This window comes from Trichechus manatus, unplaced genomic scaffold, assembly GCF_000243295.1.
Source record: "Trichechus manatus latirostris isolate Lorelei unplaced genomic scaffold, TriManLat1.0 scaffold00061, whole genome shotgun sequence".
NCBI classification, from domain to species: domain Eukaryota; kingdom Metazoa; phylum Chordata; class Mammalia; order Sirenia; family Trichechidae; genus Trichechus; species Trichechus manatus.
The window spans coordinates 1,219,902-1,236,870 of NW_004443997.1; the positions used below are offsets into that span (position 1 = coordinate 1,219,902).

Genomic DNA, 16,969 nt, shown 5'->3' on the forward strand with positions numbered 1-16,969 from the left:
TGTTCGGATTTTCTACATCACTTTGTGTTAATTTGGGTAGGTAGTGTGTTTCTAGAAATTTATCCATTTCCTCTAGGTTTTCAAATTTGTTGGACTATAGTTTTTCATAATACTCTGTTATGATCCTTTTTACTTCAGTTGGGTCTGTTGTAATATCCCTGAGAGGTCTTTTCTGATATGCTAGTTGGGAAGTGACCTGCCTCCTAGTCCTATACCCTAAACTCCCACAACCTGCTGTTATCTTCTATCTGCCTAGCTATTATGATAACCTTACAGTCCCCCCCACCCTGGGGATCCTTGAGCTCTTTACGGTTCCCTCCTGGGGCTCCTTTGTATACACTCACCCCTGTCCCCACCATGGCCCCTCCATCCCGTCCTCCCTCTCTCCCTCCCTGCCTTCCTTTTCTTTCTTTCTTTCCTCTGTCTTTCAACGTTTACTAAGGACATACTGTGAGAAAAGTGGAGTCCCTGGATGGTGTAAATGTTTACCACTCAGCTACTAACTGAAAAGTTGGCAGTTCAAGTGCACTCAGAGGTGCGTCAGAAGAAAGGGCTGGCAATCTACTTCTGAAAATCAGCCATTGAACACCCTATGGAGCACAGTTCTACTCTGACACACACAGGGTCGCCATGAGTTGGAATCAACTCCACTGCAACTGGTGATGGGTGTGCCAAGCACTGGCCTAGGCCCTGGGGCCAATTGTGCCAATAAGACCCAGTTTCCTCGGAGCTCACAGCAGGGTGTCACAGATAAGCAAATGAACGTTTCTGGTCCTAGGTGAGCAGAGATGTGATGGGGGAAGCTTGGTGGCTGTGGACGCCCAGAGGAGGCCCTAAACTAGCCTGAAGCTCCAGTGTCAGGGAACGGTGCTGGAGGAAGTGCCAGCAGAGCTAGTTTTGAAAACATGGAGGAATGCTAGGCCTTCAAAGGGAAGGGGGCCTTCATTAGAGGAAACAGCAGGTACAAAGCTAGAGACTCGAAACAGCAGTTTCTCCCCGAGGGTGGTGGGGATTGTGGTAGGGCTTACGGGGGAGCAGAGGATAGCTTCTCTCTGCAGGTGGAGAAGAGCTTGCAAGGGTGACCCTGGGGGAGGAAGTTCAGGCAGGGTCCTGGTGAGGGGCAGAGGCCTGACCCAGAGCTGGGACAGGGCATGGAGAGGAACAGGGTTCCACTGTTTCTCCTCCTGGGGGCAGCCATCCTCCCCATGCCCCGGGCTTCCCTAGGGCAGGCTATGGGTTCCAGGTCACCAGGGCGCCTCCAGCCCCTGTCCTAGCCCCGAATGTCAGGGCCACTCAAGACTAGGCTTGGCCCCATGGCACCCTTTGCTGCCCGGGTGTTGTAAGAGCAGTCTGGCTCATGCCGGCAACAAGCGTCAAAAGCCCTTAGAGACCCCCACACTTTTTCCATCGTGGAAGGAACACCAGAGCTGACCTGAGACTGAGGTGCCATCTGCAATGGTGTTTGCCAACTTTGGCATGAGATGGGCCTGAATTTGCCTCTTGCCTCTCTGGCTGCCCAGCTTGGTGACCCTGGCCTGAATGCTCACATTCTGTGTCTCGGTCACCTCCCGGGAGAAGCAAAGAGGAATCTGTATGTTCCCACTTGGCACAGGGCTGGACGCAGAGTGGTTGCTCAATACCTGACAATGACTTCTTATTAAAGTATTAATTATTAATAAATGAGTCAATAACTATAAAGCTCTTACAATGAACCTGGCTAGTAATAAGCACCAATGAAGTCCAATGAAGTCACTTATATTACTATTATTGTTGTTAATATTATTATTGGCATTTCTAGGCCTTTAGGGGTCCAAGGAGATATATTACGGGATTGTTCAAATCCAGAATGTTATCATATTGCACACTCAGTTATATCCATCTTTGATAAATAAAAGTAGGGGAACAATCTGAGTTTGAGTTTCGGCTCAGCCACTAATTAGCTACTTGACCTTGGGTAGTTCCCTTAACATCTCTGGACTCTCATCAATAAAGCTGGGGTGTGGTAGATATTCAGTGGGGTAAAGTGTGCATCAGCAGGACCTGGCACAGCTTGGCACAAACAGGCCTTCGGTAACAAGTTGCTTGGTTGTCATTTCTGCCTTTCAGGCCTGGACACTGGAATCTGGTTGGAGGCCCAAGGATCCTGTGCCCCAGTAAAGGCTCCCATTAGAGCCAGGCTCAAGCTACCCTCTGGATGTGAGCTCAGAAGGGCCAGCCACCTGGCTGACTGCTGTATGCTTGTGGCTGGCTCAGGGCTGGCGCAGAACAGACATTTGGTGAAAACCAAACACTCTTTGGATTGTCTGGATCCCAGGTTGGAGGGGGGAAGCCCAGGGTCTGGATGGGATTGGAGCACAAATAGGTATGTGAGGCAAACAGAGTAGGGAGTGGGGGGCACAGACACAGAGTGGGGCAGGCAGGAAAGCTGGCCCAGAGCCAAGAGAGAAGCCAGCAGGGTCAGGGTGAATAGATGGAAGAGGCTCAAGGTCTCAGGAGACAGTTTGAGTAGTGGGTCTGACACATCTTGCAGTGTCCCCCTCGATGTCTCAGTTCCCACATCTGTAGAATGGAATGGTAATTATGCCTGCCTGGAAGGATTATTGTGACGATGAATGAGATCATGTAAAGAGCCCTTACCCTGGCCTGGGCAGGCTGGCTGATGCCGTGTTAGTGCTCCCCATCTCTCTGCCCCCGCCAAACACTGATGACATGATCTGGCCATGGCCTCCACCACCCCTGCTCCATCCTACCACTTGCTGTCTGATCTTGGCCAAGTGGTTTTCCCTCTCTGAGCTCCCTTCCTATCTCACATGAGATGACCACTGTCCCCACCTCCTTGAGTTTGGGTAAGGATGAATTGAGATGATGCCAGGTACCTAACCAGCGCCCATCAGCATGAGCAGTTGGCATGATCCTTAGGATGAGCATACACACACACGCCACACACGCACACCTATACACACACCACATGCACACACACACGCACATACATAGAACACATACGCATCACATGCACACCCCCCAAATACCCAACACATGCTCGGCACACACACACCACATGTGCACACAGCCCAGATACACAGAACATGCATACCCTCCACATAGACAGCACACACACACACACCTATGTACATATACATAGCACACATAACGCATGCACACCCCCACATACACAGCACATGCGAACACCCCACAGACAGCACGCACACACTTATATGCACATATACAGCACACACCCCCACATAAACAGCACACACATACACACACCACAAAGCACACATACTACACACACAGCACACACACACACACACACACACACCCCACACACAGTTTTCCAGGTCCTGGTAGCTCATGTGAGCTCCTAAAGCACACAGGGCTTCAAAGTATAACAGACACACCTCAAATCCAAGCCACACCTTTGGGCTCTGTCTCGAAAACATACCCACACAGGCCCCCCGCTCTGCTCTCTCGGGGTGTCCCCGCCCAGGGCCCCACCAGTCACCACCACTGAGGCAGTTTAACAAAAACACAACATCAAATTCCTTTACTTCTGAGGTCTCCCCTTAAGGGGAGGCAGGAAATAGAACATTTGCTTTTTGGAGGGTTTAATTAAAAAAAGGTACAATTACTCAAATACTGATCTCGGTTAACCCTCTCAGTGTGCCTTGGGGCTGGTCCTGGCCTGCTGTGCCCCCGCAGCAGCCCCACCTCACCCCGGGGACCGGGGGGGCACCAGGGGGGATCCAGGGGAGCCAGCGCCGTAGGGCCCCTGTCCAGCCCCTCCTCAGCGAGCAGTTGGGCAGGGCCCCTCGGGCAGGCTGGATGTCACCACCGCAGGAAGTCCCGAATGAGCTTCCAGAGCTTGGTGACCCACAGGTTTACGCCGAGGTCCATCAGGTACTGGATCTCGGGCGTAAGCATGCGGCGGCAGAGCTGCACATGCCGCTGCCCTATGCTCTTCTTGAGGTTGTAGCCCAGGATGGATTTGGTGCCCAGCGGCTGCCAGGGCTGCATGGCCGAGTCCTGGATGGCGGCGGCGTCCACAGCCCGGCCGCCATCGATGCAGATGCGCCGCATGTGCTCGTTGGCCTGCCGCAGGGCGGCCACCTCGCGGGCCATGCGCTCCCGCCCGAAGGCCTCCACCTTGCGCCAGAAGCTGGCGTTGAAGTGGCGGTAGAGGCGGGCGTCCAGCATGTTCCAGGCCGTGGCGCGCCGGTACAGCTCACCCGAGAGCCGCGGCACGGCCGAGTCGCGCCGCGCGTTGAGCTTGAAGTAGAGCACGTCCTCCAGCTCCCAGCACAGCAGATCCTTGAGCAGCACCAGCGACTCGTCGAAATATTCCTGCAGCAGCACCAGGTGGAAGCGGCGCTCCACCTCCAGGATGTGCTCCTGCACGCGCGGGCTGCCGGGGTCCAGGCCGCTGTCGTAGCCCAGGTCGAAGAAGAGCAGGTTGCGGAGGTAGTGGGCATTGTAGCTGTTGGGGTCGTAGTAGCGGTCCGGGTCCTGCAGGAACTCGGCCAGCTTGTCGCGGCCCGTGAGCTTCCACGTGAGGGGCACCACGGGCCCGAAGTAGTGGAAGGAGGACTCGAAGAGGCGGGCGGGGTCGCGGAGCACTGTGATGAAGGTGGAGTTGGGTGGCACCAGGCTGCGCACCTCCTCGTAGTGGAAGCGCATGTGGTTGCAGATGATGTTGAAGCAGGCGCCGGGTCGATAGTCCTGCACCAGGCTTCGGCTGAAGAAGGCTGGGTAGTCGAAGTCATTGCGGCCGTTGGGAAAGGCGAACTTGAGCCCATGTTTCTGGCCGAAGCGGAAGAGGATGTTGAGCAGTGTGCTGCTGGCTGTCTTGTGCGTCTTCATGAACACGACGTCGCGCCGTGGCCGGCACTCGCCAGCTGAGCCGTTGGCCGGAGTCACTGCCTTGGGCTCCTCTGGCGTTGGAGAGCAGGGTGCTGCGGCCTCAGGGGTCCTGCTGGGGGCACAGAGAGGTAGGGAGAACCTGGGTGGGCTGCTAGGGTCCTGAGGGCCCCCCACCCTGGTATGTGGAGAGCAGTGCCAGGGCAGCTAGGGACCCGCCTGTGGGGCCTGAGTCCAGGGTCTGGGCTCTCTGGCCTCACTTTCCTCATCTGTGTAATGGGAACACTAACAGGCTCTACTCGTGGTGTTGGCATGAAATTGAAGGGAGATAGAGTGTGGCAGGCCCATCAATCAAAGCAGCTTGTCCTGCATGTGTCATGAAATAGTGTCATAAAATTGCCTTTTTTTGTAGGCAAAAAATGGTCAGTTATGGGCAATTTCCTTTAGTTCAACTTAATGCCACTAAGTAACGGCTTAGGCTGTGCCAGGGCCTCCTCTGTAAGAAGTGAGATGGCCTCATGGTTAGGAGCCCAGGCTTGGAGTCAGACAGGCCCCAGTTGGAATCCAGGCCCTGTGCCAGCTGTGTGACCTTGGACAAGTCACTGCCAAACCCCTACCCCTGCTGGAGCCCTGATACTCTGAGCCAGTACACAGACTGTGTTGATTCTTGTACCCCATGAGGCAGACTCTGTTATTATCCCCACTTCACAGATGAGGACACTGAGGCTCGGAGAGGTGAACAGTGAGGCCTGGGGTTGCACAATGAGTTCTGCCCACAATGGAACTGTGCCTGGCATGGCCTGGCATGGTGCAGGGCACAGGGTGGCTGTCCAGGAGGTAGCCGTGATCTTTAGGGTGGCAGTGTAGGAGAACAGCCCCTCCCCCCACCCCACCCCACCCGTGGCCGCCCAGCAGGGCCACTCACGTGGCGGCCAGGCCGGCATGCAGTGGGTGCACAGCATAGGAGTACAGCAGCAGCAGAAAGCTGGTGAAGAGTGCACCCAGCACCAGCCCCTTGGCCATGGACTCCCAGTGCTTCTTCTGTGGCGGCATCTCAGCACCTGGAGGGGCACAGGGGGGTGGAGCAAGCATCAGGAGGCCGACCCAAGGGAGCCCCCTGAGGCCGGCCCTCCATGTCAGGACCTGCCTTCACCTGTGGCCACCCAGCAGCGTCCAGACAGAGACAGACAGACACCGGAGAGACAAACATGGGGAGAGACAGCAACAGGGTTGTAGACAGAGAGATACACTGTGGAGAGAGACAGGATGGTGGGCAAAGCCAACTCAAAGAAGATTGGGGAGTGGGACAGGGAGAAGGTTCTGCTGCCTGGTTCTGTTTTAACTTTCAAGCTGGGTGGTGGATACAGGGCAGTCACCCAGTGCAGTAACTCACGATGTCACCCCCCTCGTGCTAATCACCATGATACTGTAGCTACAACACCAGAAAATCTGACAAAATCAGTGACTATAAAAACACGGGCAGGAACGAAAACAACAGCACGTCCTTATAGTTGGTGCTGGCGAACCCACGTGATTCGAAGCATTATTGTAATTGGGTAATAAAGACAGCTCTGACCGGCGGGCATTAGTAGGTTCAAAAAAGTAAATTAGCATAGAGTTTTAGCCTAGTAGGTATGTTGGTACATGTAAGCTGGGCTTATGAAAAATGTTTTTGTTGTTTTAACTAACCACAGGGATTTTTTATAAAAAATAATAAATTTCTGCTGAAACACTGCACAAAAATTTTATAGACAGTCATTTTGGTGTCACCTCCTCTGACAGTGTCACCGGGTGTCGTCCACACCCCCTGCACTCCTCTAGTGATGCCACTGTTGGGGGGGTGCATTCGCTTATTATCATTTTTTTTTTTTCTACAGCTTTTTGGGCTTCATAAGGAAACAGTTTTTTAAATAAGAACGAAAAGAAGACCTTTCCCCAGGGCTCAGGCCTGGGACCAGGGCTGTCCACAGGGAGGGGGCAGAGGCTCCCCAGGGCGAGCCCTTGACTTTCAGAAGGCCCAGCTACCCCATCTGTCCCCAGTGCCACCTTCCCAGCTGCCCATGGGGAGCCAAGGCTCCTCATCTCTCCTCACTGCTCTGTGAGGCAGGTGGAGAGACTGAGACTCAGAAGGGAGAAGGTGAGGGCTTGGGTCACACAGCTGGCCAGGCCCCTGCCCACATACCCATCTCCTTTTTCCTTCCCAGCAGTCAGGCCTTCCCAATTAAATTTAAACTTCAGATAAATAATGAATAAATTTTCAAGTATAAGTATGTTCTAAATATTGTATGGAACAGACTTATACTAAAAAAAAAAAAAATCATTGTTTATATGAAATTCGTATTTAACTGGATGTCCTTTCTTCGGGAGGGTGTCTAAATGTGGCAACCCTACCAGCAGGGGACTTAGACATGAGCTGTGAGGGGGTAGTTCAGGCTAAGGGGTGGGGTCCGGGAGAGCTGGGCACAGAGGGCCCTCCCGCCTCCCCTGAGCTACAAGGCCAGGGCCCAGAACTTTCCACTCCCGTCCAGGCGCATGCTGCATTGCACCCTGGGCCCCTGAGGCCATGCACGAGGGGTCACACGTGCTGCCCCATGACCATGCACACGGCACGGCATCACTGACCCTGGGGCACAGAAGCCAGGAAGCCCACCTGGGGAGGGCCCCACACACTTCCTCTGGAAAAGTTACTTGAGGCACCCATAAATCCCTCCAGCCTGTTCGCCAGAGAAGGGGGCACCCCATGCCCACCAGACTGGCTAGAACTAGTGCCTGAGTCCTTGACTCGTCATCTAGAAATTTCTCCTCACAGAAAAGGACCTCAAGAATTATGCAGAGGAAGAAACCATAGGCAAAGGAATTTGGCCCCCCTCATGACAGCGCGATATCCCTGTTCACCCTCAGACAGGCAGGGTGGACAGGGCCCAGAGAGGACAGGGCCCGGGGAGAGGGTTTCCAGAGGGCAGTTCTGACAAACGCAAGCCTTTTGATTCCCAACTAGCCTGCAGAAACACTTGGGCAAGTGAGCAAAATCACAGGTGTGAGGATGTTCACGGCAGCTCAGTCAGAAATAGAAAAGAAATAGAAACAACCTCAGCGTCCATCAGAAGGGGACTGTAAATAAATCAAGGCCTATCCTCAGATGAAGTCACCTGCAGATTTAAAAAAAAAAAAACAAGGCTGAAACCTGATCACCAGCGTTCACTGCAACTGTGCTCACAAGAGCCGAAAGGTGGAAACAGCCGAAATGTCCATCAATGGATGGCTAAACAAAATGCGGTCTATACATACAATGGGATATTACTCGGCCATAAAGAGAAACGAAGTCCTGATGCACGCCACAACATGGATGAACCTCAAAAACATCATGCTGAGTGAAATCTGTCGCCAAAGGACAAATAGTTTGATCTCACTTATATGAAATAGGCAAATATACAGAAACCACAGCTTATTAGCAGTTACCAGGGGTGGGAGAGAGGAGGAAAGGGGGAGTTACTGTTTAAAGGGCACTGAGTTTATGTTAATGGTGGTGAAATAGGTCAGATAAGGACAGTGATGAAGGTTGTACAACATGAAGATCGTAATCAATATCACTGAATTATACATGTAAAAATTGTTGAATTTTCAAATGTTTTGTGATGTATATTCTTACTACAATTAAAGGTAAGTGAACTGGCTCATAAACACCCATGATCTATTTATGTAAAAAAAAAGTCACAGAACAATATGCCCCCCCCACCAATCCATGTGTATTTAGGTAAATAACATACATGTAGGGCCAGGGGGGAAAAAAAAATAGTTGAGGAGGCAGTATTCTAGATTCTGGAGTCCCTGGGTGGTACAAACAGTTAAAGTGCTTGGTTGCTAACCGAAAGTTTGGCAATTCAAGTCTATCCAGAGGCCCGTCACAAGAAAGGCCTGGTGATGCACTTCTGAAAAATCAGCCATCGAAAGCCCTACGGAGCACAGTTCTAGTCTGACATGGGGTTGCCATGAGTTGAAGTTGACTCCTTGGCAACTGGTTTGGTTATTCTAAGTTTTAACAGTGGTTTCCTCTTATCCAGAGAGGAAGGGACATATAAGGGAATGTTTTTCTATACTGTTCATTTCTGTAATGGCTGCATTTTTTTAAAGGAGCATGTATTACTTTCTTAGGAGCCCTGGTGACACAGTGGGTAAAGGGCTTAGCTGCTAACCCAAAGGTCAGCAGTTCGAACTCACCAGCTGCTCCCAGCAGAATGATGTGGCAGTCCACTTCTGTAAAGATTATAGCCTTGGAAACCCTACAGGGAATTCTAGTCTGTCCTGTGAGGTCGCTATGAGTTGGAACTGACTGGACAGCAACAGGTTTCTATTACTTTTTTAATCGGTAAAATGTATTTTTAGCTTTCAAGGTGGGGTGTGCCAGCCAGCCTCAGCCTGGCCACAGAAGAGTCCCGGGAAGAGGGGTTGCTGACCTCAGGCTCTGGAACCCCAGGTCTGTGTTCTAACCCAGCACTGTGACTTCGGACAAGCCAGGAACCCTCTTGGAGCCTCAGTTTCTCACCTGTGAAAGGAGGGCACTGGAAGTCCCCCTTGCAAGGCTCTTAGGAGCCTTTTTGTGAGATGGGACAGGCAAAGCAGCTAGCATATAATTATCTCCTCAGAGTGCTAGCTGCTCCCCTCCTGAGTCCCAGGTGCCTGCCCCAGCCTGCGTCTTCCTTTCCTCAAGGTGGGGTCCCTGGACAAGCAGTGGCCGGCCACCAAGCACAAACCTACCCCACGCCTCAGATGCCCCCATCAGCCTCCTGCTCCCCAGGAGGGGCCCACAGAAAACGAGACAGAGCCTCCAACTTCTGCCCAAACCCTGAGTGGGGCTCTTGACCTCAGTTTCTCTCACTGTAAATGGGGAGGTGTTAGGATTCCTATGGCCTGCCCCGCAAATCCCGAGGGCCCACCCTGCTCCCAAAGCCCCACTTACCACGGCACTTTCAGGAACTCTGAGAGGCTGTGATGGCAGACGCTGTAGGTGGAGGCCAGGCAGCAGGGGGCAGACCAGCCTCCCCAACCACCAATCAGGTTCCACCTGGCCCCACTCAGGACGGCCTTACCCCCCCCCCCCATTCACTGATTCACTTATTCATTCGTTCCTTCTCCCATTTTGGCTTCCTCAAACCTTGCCAGGTTCTTGCTGGGTGCTGGGCCCTGCTCGGTACTGGGCCCTGGCCTGTCCCACCCTCTAGTTTCCCTTTTGAGCCCCTACTATGAACCAGACCTGGCTGAGGGCTTGCTTCGTCAGAGCATTTCACTGACTACACCCAGCCATCCTGGGAGGCAGACCTCACTGTTGCCCTAACTTTTCAGATGGGGAAACTGAGGCTCTCGGAGGTAATGTGACTTGCTCAGGATCACTCAGCAAGGCCGGGGCAGGGCTGGAGTTTGACCTGCAATGTCCAGCTTCCAGCTTTGTCTGTGGCAGCCTGGCGTGTGCCAAGCCCAGCCCAAGCGCCCTGGGAAGGTGGGTGTGTGCAGCATGGAGTTCCATCATGGAAGGCTGAGGTGTGGCCGGGGGACATCTACCCCAGGAGCATAAGAGGTTCTGGCCTCTGTGGGCGGGCTGGGGTGGCCAGGATGAGGGGAGAGGTAGCTGGTCTTTCCTGTCTCTGCAGCCTGAGGCACCCAAAACCAGCCGTTCTCTTCCTACCCAGCTTCAGTGAGCCTCAGTCTCCTTGTGTGTACAATGGACACATGACGGCAAGGACGGGGCAGACAGGTCCCTTCGCAATCACAGGCAGAGCCTGCAGGTAGACTGGGGCCCAGAGAGGGGCTGGCTGGCAGTCAGGAGCCCGACTCAGGAAAGAACAGTCCTAAGACTGTGAGGTTTTAGTGAGAGGACGCACGTCGGTGCACAGGAGGTGATCAATGCATATTAATTATTATCATCGTGTTGGACCAGGGCCCAAGTATGCAGGTGGAGCAGCAGGCAGGCCTGATAGTGACTCATCCCTGCACCCTCCAAGCTGGCACCTGGTCAATATTTGATGAATGACCCCCGTGACCCTCAGGGCAGAACGTGGCCCAGGGCTGTAGGGTCTGAGCAGAGAGTGTGGATGAGAACATGACCCAGGCAGAAACACCTCATTGAGAGCCACACGTGGGAGAGCCCATGTGTGAGAGCCACACGTGGGAGTCATATGTGAAAGCTGTGTGTGTGTGTGAGCCTATATGTGGGAGCCACACGTGGGAACGTATCAATGAGAACCACACGCATATGGGAGCCTGTGTGTAAGAGCTACACATGGGAGTCATACATGTGAAAACCACAAGTATGTGAGAGCTCATGTATGGGAGTCACATGTGGCAATACCGTGTGTAAGAGCCACGCAGAGCCAGCACCTTGGAGCCAGGGTCCTGGGTTCAAATCCCAGTCTGCTACTTCCCTCCTGAGTGCCTCAGGCAAGGCTGTGCCCCTCTCTATGCCTCAACTTCTTCTCCAAAATGATGACATAGATACTCCCCCCATTACAGGGTGCTTCAAGGATCCTCTTCACCCCACAATGAAAGCGCCCAGCATGGGGCATGCACAGAGCAAACTCATTGAGCATAGGCTGCCACTATTGCTGTTATTGTCATTACCATCCCAGGGAGCCACCGTGGCCCCAGCAAGGTGTGTGCCCACTGGCCCATGAAGGAGACTTGTAGGCAGCTGACAGCCCCAGGTCCAAGGCCTGAGGTTTAAAGGAAGACCTCAGCACGGCCGAGCCTCAGAGCCTGACAGCATCCAGGCTGGAAGATGGTGTGGCAGGGCCTAGGCCTCAGAGAGGGCAGCGCTGCACTCAAGGTCACACAGCTCAGCAGCAGCACAGACAGGACTGGGACCTGCTCTGCCTCCTCCTTGGCCCATGGTGGTGACAATCCCAGGCACTCAGGAGGGATAGTCCCCTCCCAGCCCACCCTGTCCACTCCTGCCCCCTCTGGCCAACAGAAGCCACCTGGCCCCCGTTAGCACAGACCCTGGCAGAAGGCCAGATGTAGCAAGCTGGGCTCACCCCCTCCCCCATCCTGCACACAGGGAAGCAGAGCCAGGCTGGCAAGCCCTCTGGCCTAGAGCATCTCCACCAGGCCAGCCTCGGTGCCAGTGGCCCTCATGCCAAAGGGCGGAGAGAGACATACTCACCTGGGCTGTGCCGGCCACTCTCTCTTCTCCCTGCCGGAGCCTTGTCTGGCTCCCAGGCTGCCTCTGTGGTCACCAGGAGACAGGAATGCTCCAGTGACACCCAGCAGCAGCCTGGCTCCCTCCCGCTCCAGTGGGTTTGAATATTTGAATATTTATGAGTTCCCTCCCTGGGGACAGCAGGTGACATGCTCCAGTCCCCTGCAGGTGCTGCCCTGGCCCTCTACCTTCACTGGGCAGCTGTGGGAAGTTCCCTCCCATCTCTGGGCAGCTCCTTCACCCAAGGGCTCAGCAAAGTCCCAGGTGTCCTTTGGCCAAGGACACTGCAGCCACAGAGCGCCGCAGAGAGCCCAGGTTCGAAGGCCAAGGGAGAGACAGCGGATGGGAGGAGGAGGGTGCACATGGGAGGCACTGTCAGCTCCTCCCCAGGTGAACAGCCATGGCTCTGAGAGGTGAAGTCACATGGCTAGCAAAGGGCAGACAGAGCCAGAAAAACACTGACTTGCCTAACTCCAGAGCTTCAAGATACTGAGACATGACCAGGGCTAGGACCAAGCTTTGCCCAAAAATCCATGGGAGTTCAGAGCAGAGAGTAGCTAGCTCAGCCTGAAACCTTCCCGGAGGCAGAGCAGCTCACCAGGGCTAGGCAGAGGCATCTGATGGGGTTTCCCCTCTCTGAGCTCCAAATCCTCCATTAAAGAGGTCCAGGAGCCACTCTGGACCTTCTGTCTCCTCTCTTGTGTGAGGGATGGTGACACAGGACACCTTTGACCAGCTACCTGGGATGTGGGTTGATCAGAGATGCTGATCCTTTAGGCCTGGGCAGGAAGAGGCAGTTCTGGGTGCCCAGCCCTCACCCCCAGGGGCCCAAGGCTCAGCCCAGGCCTGGACTCTCTCCACCCTGCTCTTGGCTGGGTTTGGGTTTGGTCTCTCTCAGCTTCATCCAGGACCGAGGGTCCCCTGGTGCCTGGAAGAGCCCTCTCCATCCCTCCTTCAGCACTGATGCTCCAGGCATGGGCTCTGGGGACCCAGCTGTCACCATCAATTAACCATCATCAGTGCCCCTGGCACTGAACACATTCATGGGTTAAGAAGCTGCTCCCCGCCCCCGACCCCCCCCCCCAGAAACAGCACAAATCCAGCATCTGCTCTGTGCAGCCCCTGCCCCAGTGCACATCCAGCCTGGGAGCAGCACCCATGAGATACCAGAGTCCCCACCTCTCTGAGTGTTGGAATCAGGGCCAGGACACGGTGTGGAAAAGGCATTTTGTCTTGTCTAACATCCCGCTGGCCTTTTTGTCTTGTGGGCTGAGCTGGTGTGAGGACAGCTTTATGAGGATGAGCTGGGGCATAGCTGACCTCAAATAGCAGTGACGGTGTTTTACTATCATGGACTCTGGATCGAACAGGGAAAATGCTTGGGACTTCCCATGTGTCATTCATGTACCCTCACAATCCTCTCTGTGGACCTTCTGTTGTCATCCCCATTTTATAGAGGAGAGGGCTGAGGCTCAGAGAGGGGCATTGCCAGGCTCAATGTCACACAACAGGTGAGAGGCAGGGCTGGGGTATACCTTGTCCAGTTGGGAGAGTATCTCAGGCTTTGGAGCAACAGGGCGTCAGGAAGAGGTGGAGCTCATGGGCAGGGTGAGGAGGAGAGCAAAGACGAGCAAAGATCCCCAGAGTGGGGACTGTTGATAGCAGAGCCCACATGGGGGGAGGAGGGTGCTCTGGAATTTGCCAGCTGTGTCAGAGACATCCCTTCCCAGGGCACCTGGTGATACTATCATTGGCTGGTCCTCCCACACCAAAAAAAAAAAAAAAAAAAAAATTTTTTTTTAAATTATAAGAGCAACACATCGCCCACAAAAAAAAAAAAAAAAAAAAAAATTTTTTTTTAAATTATAAGAGCAACACATCCTCAATAAAAAAAAAAAAAAAAAATAGCATAGAGGAAAGTATAATGAAGATGAGAAGAGTCCCGTCCCCAGAGGTCTCAGTCTTCTCACATGTTTTCCATCTATACGAGCATATGATGATGGGAGGGGTCTCTTTTTTGGAATGCATTTTGTTTTTAATCTGCTTTCTCTTCTTATCAACAGTTGTGGGCCTCTTTTTATGACCATAATTACAGAGCTGCAGTGATCTGATCCACAGGTATTTCCTCAGCACCCGCTAGTCACAGTGGAGGACACTCTGGCTGGGAAGCTGCTGGGGGTGGTCAGGGAGGCTTCCTGGGGGAGGAAGCTGGGGTGGCGCAGGCTGCCGTGTATGCTCCATGGCACATGGCTGAACTACATTTCCCAGCCTCCCTTGCAGTGTAATGTCACATGACTGAATTCTGTCCAGTGGAATATGACAGGCATGACAGCTGCCAAGTTAAGAAGTGGGTGGACCTTCCCTTGTGCTGGATGAATGGAGCGGTCTCCAAGGATCTGGAGGTGAGTGGAGCTATAAGACAGGAGGAGCCACATTGAGCCAAATTGGATTTCATGAAAATGAGAGCTAAACTGCCATTGCGCTAAGCCTTTTGGAACCTGGAGTTTGTTACAGCAGCTAGCATTAATGAATGCACCTGTTACACTGGAATGAGCCAAGCAGAGAGGCATGTGCAAAGGCCCAGGGCATCGAGAAACTAACAAATGTTCATCTGGCTGGTGTGTCCAGTATGCACGGAAGGAGTAGAGTGGGCAGGGGAGCCAAGAGACAAAGCCGGAATGAGGGGCAGGGGCAGGAGGGCAGGGCCCCAGGAAGCACGCCAAGGAGTTTGACCTGGATCCTGCGGCGGGTGGGGGCCCTGGGAGGGTCTTCAGCAGAGAAGTGAAGAGCTAGGATTTCCCTCAGGCTGCTGGATGGAAAACGTAGGGATGAGGAAGGAGTAGGAGAAGCAGGCAGATCTCGACAATAGCTGTTACAGCTGCCCAAGGATGAGATGAGCCTGGACCAAGGTGAAAGCTAGGGGTGGGCAAGAGAGAGCTGAAAGTCACAGCCTGGTGAGCCCTGGAGGAGGGAGGAGTCCTGGTTGGGATTCCCTGCTGGCTGGGGATGGAGCTAGTCCCTGAGTAGAGGAGGCTGAGGGAGGGGCAGGTTGGGGCTGGGGTGAGCAGTGTCAGGTTTACTCTAGGACATGTTGAGCCTGAGGTCTGGGTGGGATACTCATAGGATACCCACTGAGCAGTAGGATCCCCTGCCGGGAGCACAAGAGGGACGTCTTGGGGTAGAAAGGATGGGGGTTATTGGCACAGAGGTGGAAAATGAGGCCATAGGAGAGAATGGGGTCTCCATAGAAAGAGTGAGGAAGGAGAGGAGATGAAAGGAGCAGGGAGGGGAAGAGCCCACCCAGGGGAGGACAGCCAGAGCCTTCAAAGCCATTGGCAGTATCACACTCTCCACCATGAACTTCCAAGAACCATTTCCCAAGTGAGGGATATTCATGCCATTTGCTCAGTCTCCACAGGTAGGAACAGGGCTCTGGTGGGATGAGGGTGTCCTAAGGCTATTTCCTGTACTTGGAGAGGAATCTTAGATGGGGATGTGTGAGGAGGCTTTAAGAGTGGTGCAAAAAGACTTTCCCAACAGTGTTCACAGAAGTGAAAATTTGACAGCAACTATTACAGTGCTAAAAGTGCCCATCCTCAAACCCAGCAATTCCATCTGTGGAAATATGTTAAAAGAAGATAACCCAGAAGGCGGGGCCAAGATGGCGGAGTAGTCAGACACTTCCGGTGGACCCTCTTACAACAAAGACCCGAAAAAACAAGTGATTCAATTATATATGGCAATCTGGGAGCCCTGAACATCACAGGCAGAGTTGAGGAACTGGAGTGAGTGGCAGGGGGAGGGAGAGACGGTTCGGAAGCAGTGAGGAGTTGCCAGACTTGATCTGGTGACAGCCTGAGCCCTTCAGGCCTGATCAGCTCGGGGGTTAGCAGTAAGGCAGGCAAGCATCAGTGCTCGGGAGGCGCGTTTTCCGCACCAGGAGAGACCCAGCCACTGAGAGTCTACTCAGTCACACAGAACCAGTGAGAAACAGCCCTTGACGAAATATAAGTACTTGCCTACGGCTTACCGCGTGGATCAAAAACACCCCCTTGGAGAAACTTCTCTCCCATTTACATCCCAGCTCCCTGCTCTGCACTGGGTCCCAGACAGGCTTCAGCAATTGCCAAGTCCCTTGGGCCGGAAGTAGGATCCGTCACACACCCAGAGCCATTCTCCCTGCCTTGGAGAGTGAACAAATCAACAAATGAGAAAAAATAAACTGCCGGCTCCCCTAAGCCAGGAACCCAGGGTAGGCACAGATCCTTCGCCTAGGCACAGGCATAAAGGAGCCATGGACTTTGAGTGCCTTTCCCCCTGCAGAGACTTGTGTGGGCCCATTACAACAGCGTAGGCCCTCATTACCACAGTACAACAGGTATATACTGGAACTCTAACTTCAACTGTTTCAGCTGTGAAGTGGCAGGTTCTTGACACTTTACACTGCTCTGCCCACTAAGCAGGGTCTTCATCTACCCACATCAGGGGCCTGAGGACTGGTGGCTCCACCTACACCACCAGGCCACTTGCGATAGGGGCTCACGAATAAGAGGTGCCCCCCAGTCCTTACACCCAACAGCATTACGTGCTCATAGTCTGGCTGCAAAACCCACCCTGCCATGCGCTCTAGGGAACAGGGACAGGCCTTCCTCCTGGACACTTGAGGGTGGCCGTCAGCCCCCTGCCTTGCTCAGAGTGTGTCCCCCTACTGCAGCCAGATGCCTGTCCCTACACCAATCATCCATGCCTGTCTAGGACTGTAAGTGAGAGCCTACACCACACACTTGGTGGCTATCTATCTGGGCACCTGAGCTGAATCCATACAGGAGGAGTGGGTGGACTCCTGAGCTCACAAACCTAGTAACAGATCTAACCACCTGGTGACAGGACATTAGAGCTTCAAAGGTGCCAGTAATCAAACTAGCT

General features: G+C 53.6%; 1 protein-coding gene across 4 annotated transcripts in view; it reads right to left on the minus strand.

The window, feature by feature from the left end:
* Positions 1–3,516: 3,516 nt before the first annotated feature.
* Positions 3,517–16,969, minus strand: part of GAL3ST1 (galactose-3-O-sulfotransferase 1) — a 26,155-nt gene continuing 12,702 nt past the window's right edge. Inside the window, exons 1-3 of one of the 4 annotated variants that reach the window (XM_023733639.1) lie at positions 12,008–12,088; positions 5,780–5,915; positions 3,517–4,966 (exon numbers count right to left, since the gene is read on the minus strand). In XM_023733639.1, the coding sequence (XP_023589407.1) occupies positions 3,826–4,966; positions 5,780–5,907 (1,269 nt within the window). In that variant the 5' untranslated portion in view covers positions 5,908–5,915; positions 12,008–12,088 and the 3' untranslated portion in view covers positions 3,517–3,825. Of the gene's footprint in view, positions 4,970–5,779; positions 5,916–9,811; positions 9,842–12,007; positions 12,089–16,969 lie in introns of those variants that run through there. The other 3 variants (XM_004378942.2, XM_023733638.1, XM_023733640.1) reach the window with 3 other exon arrangements.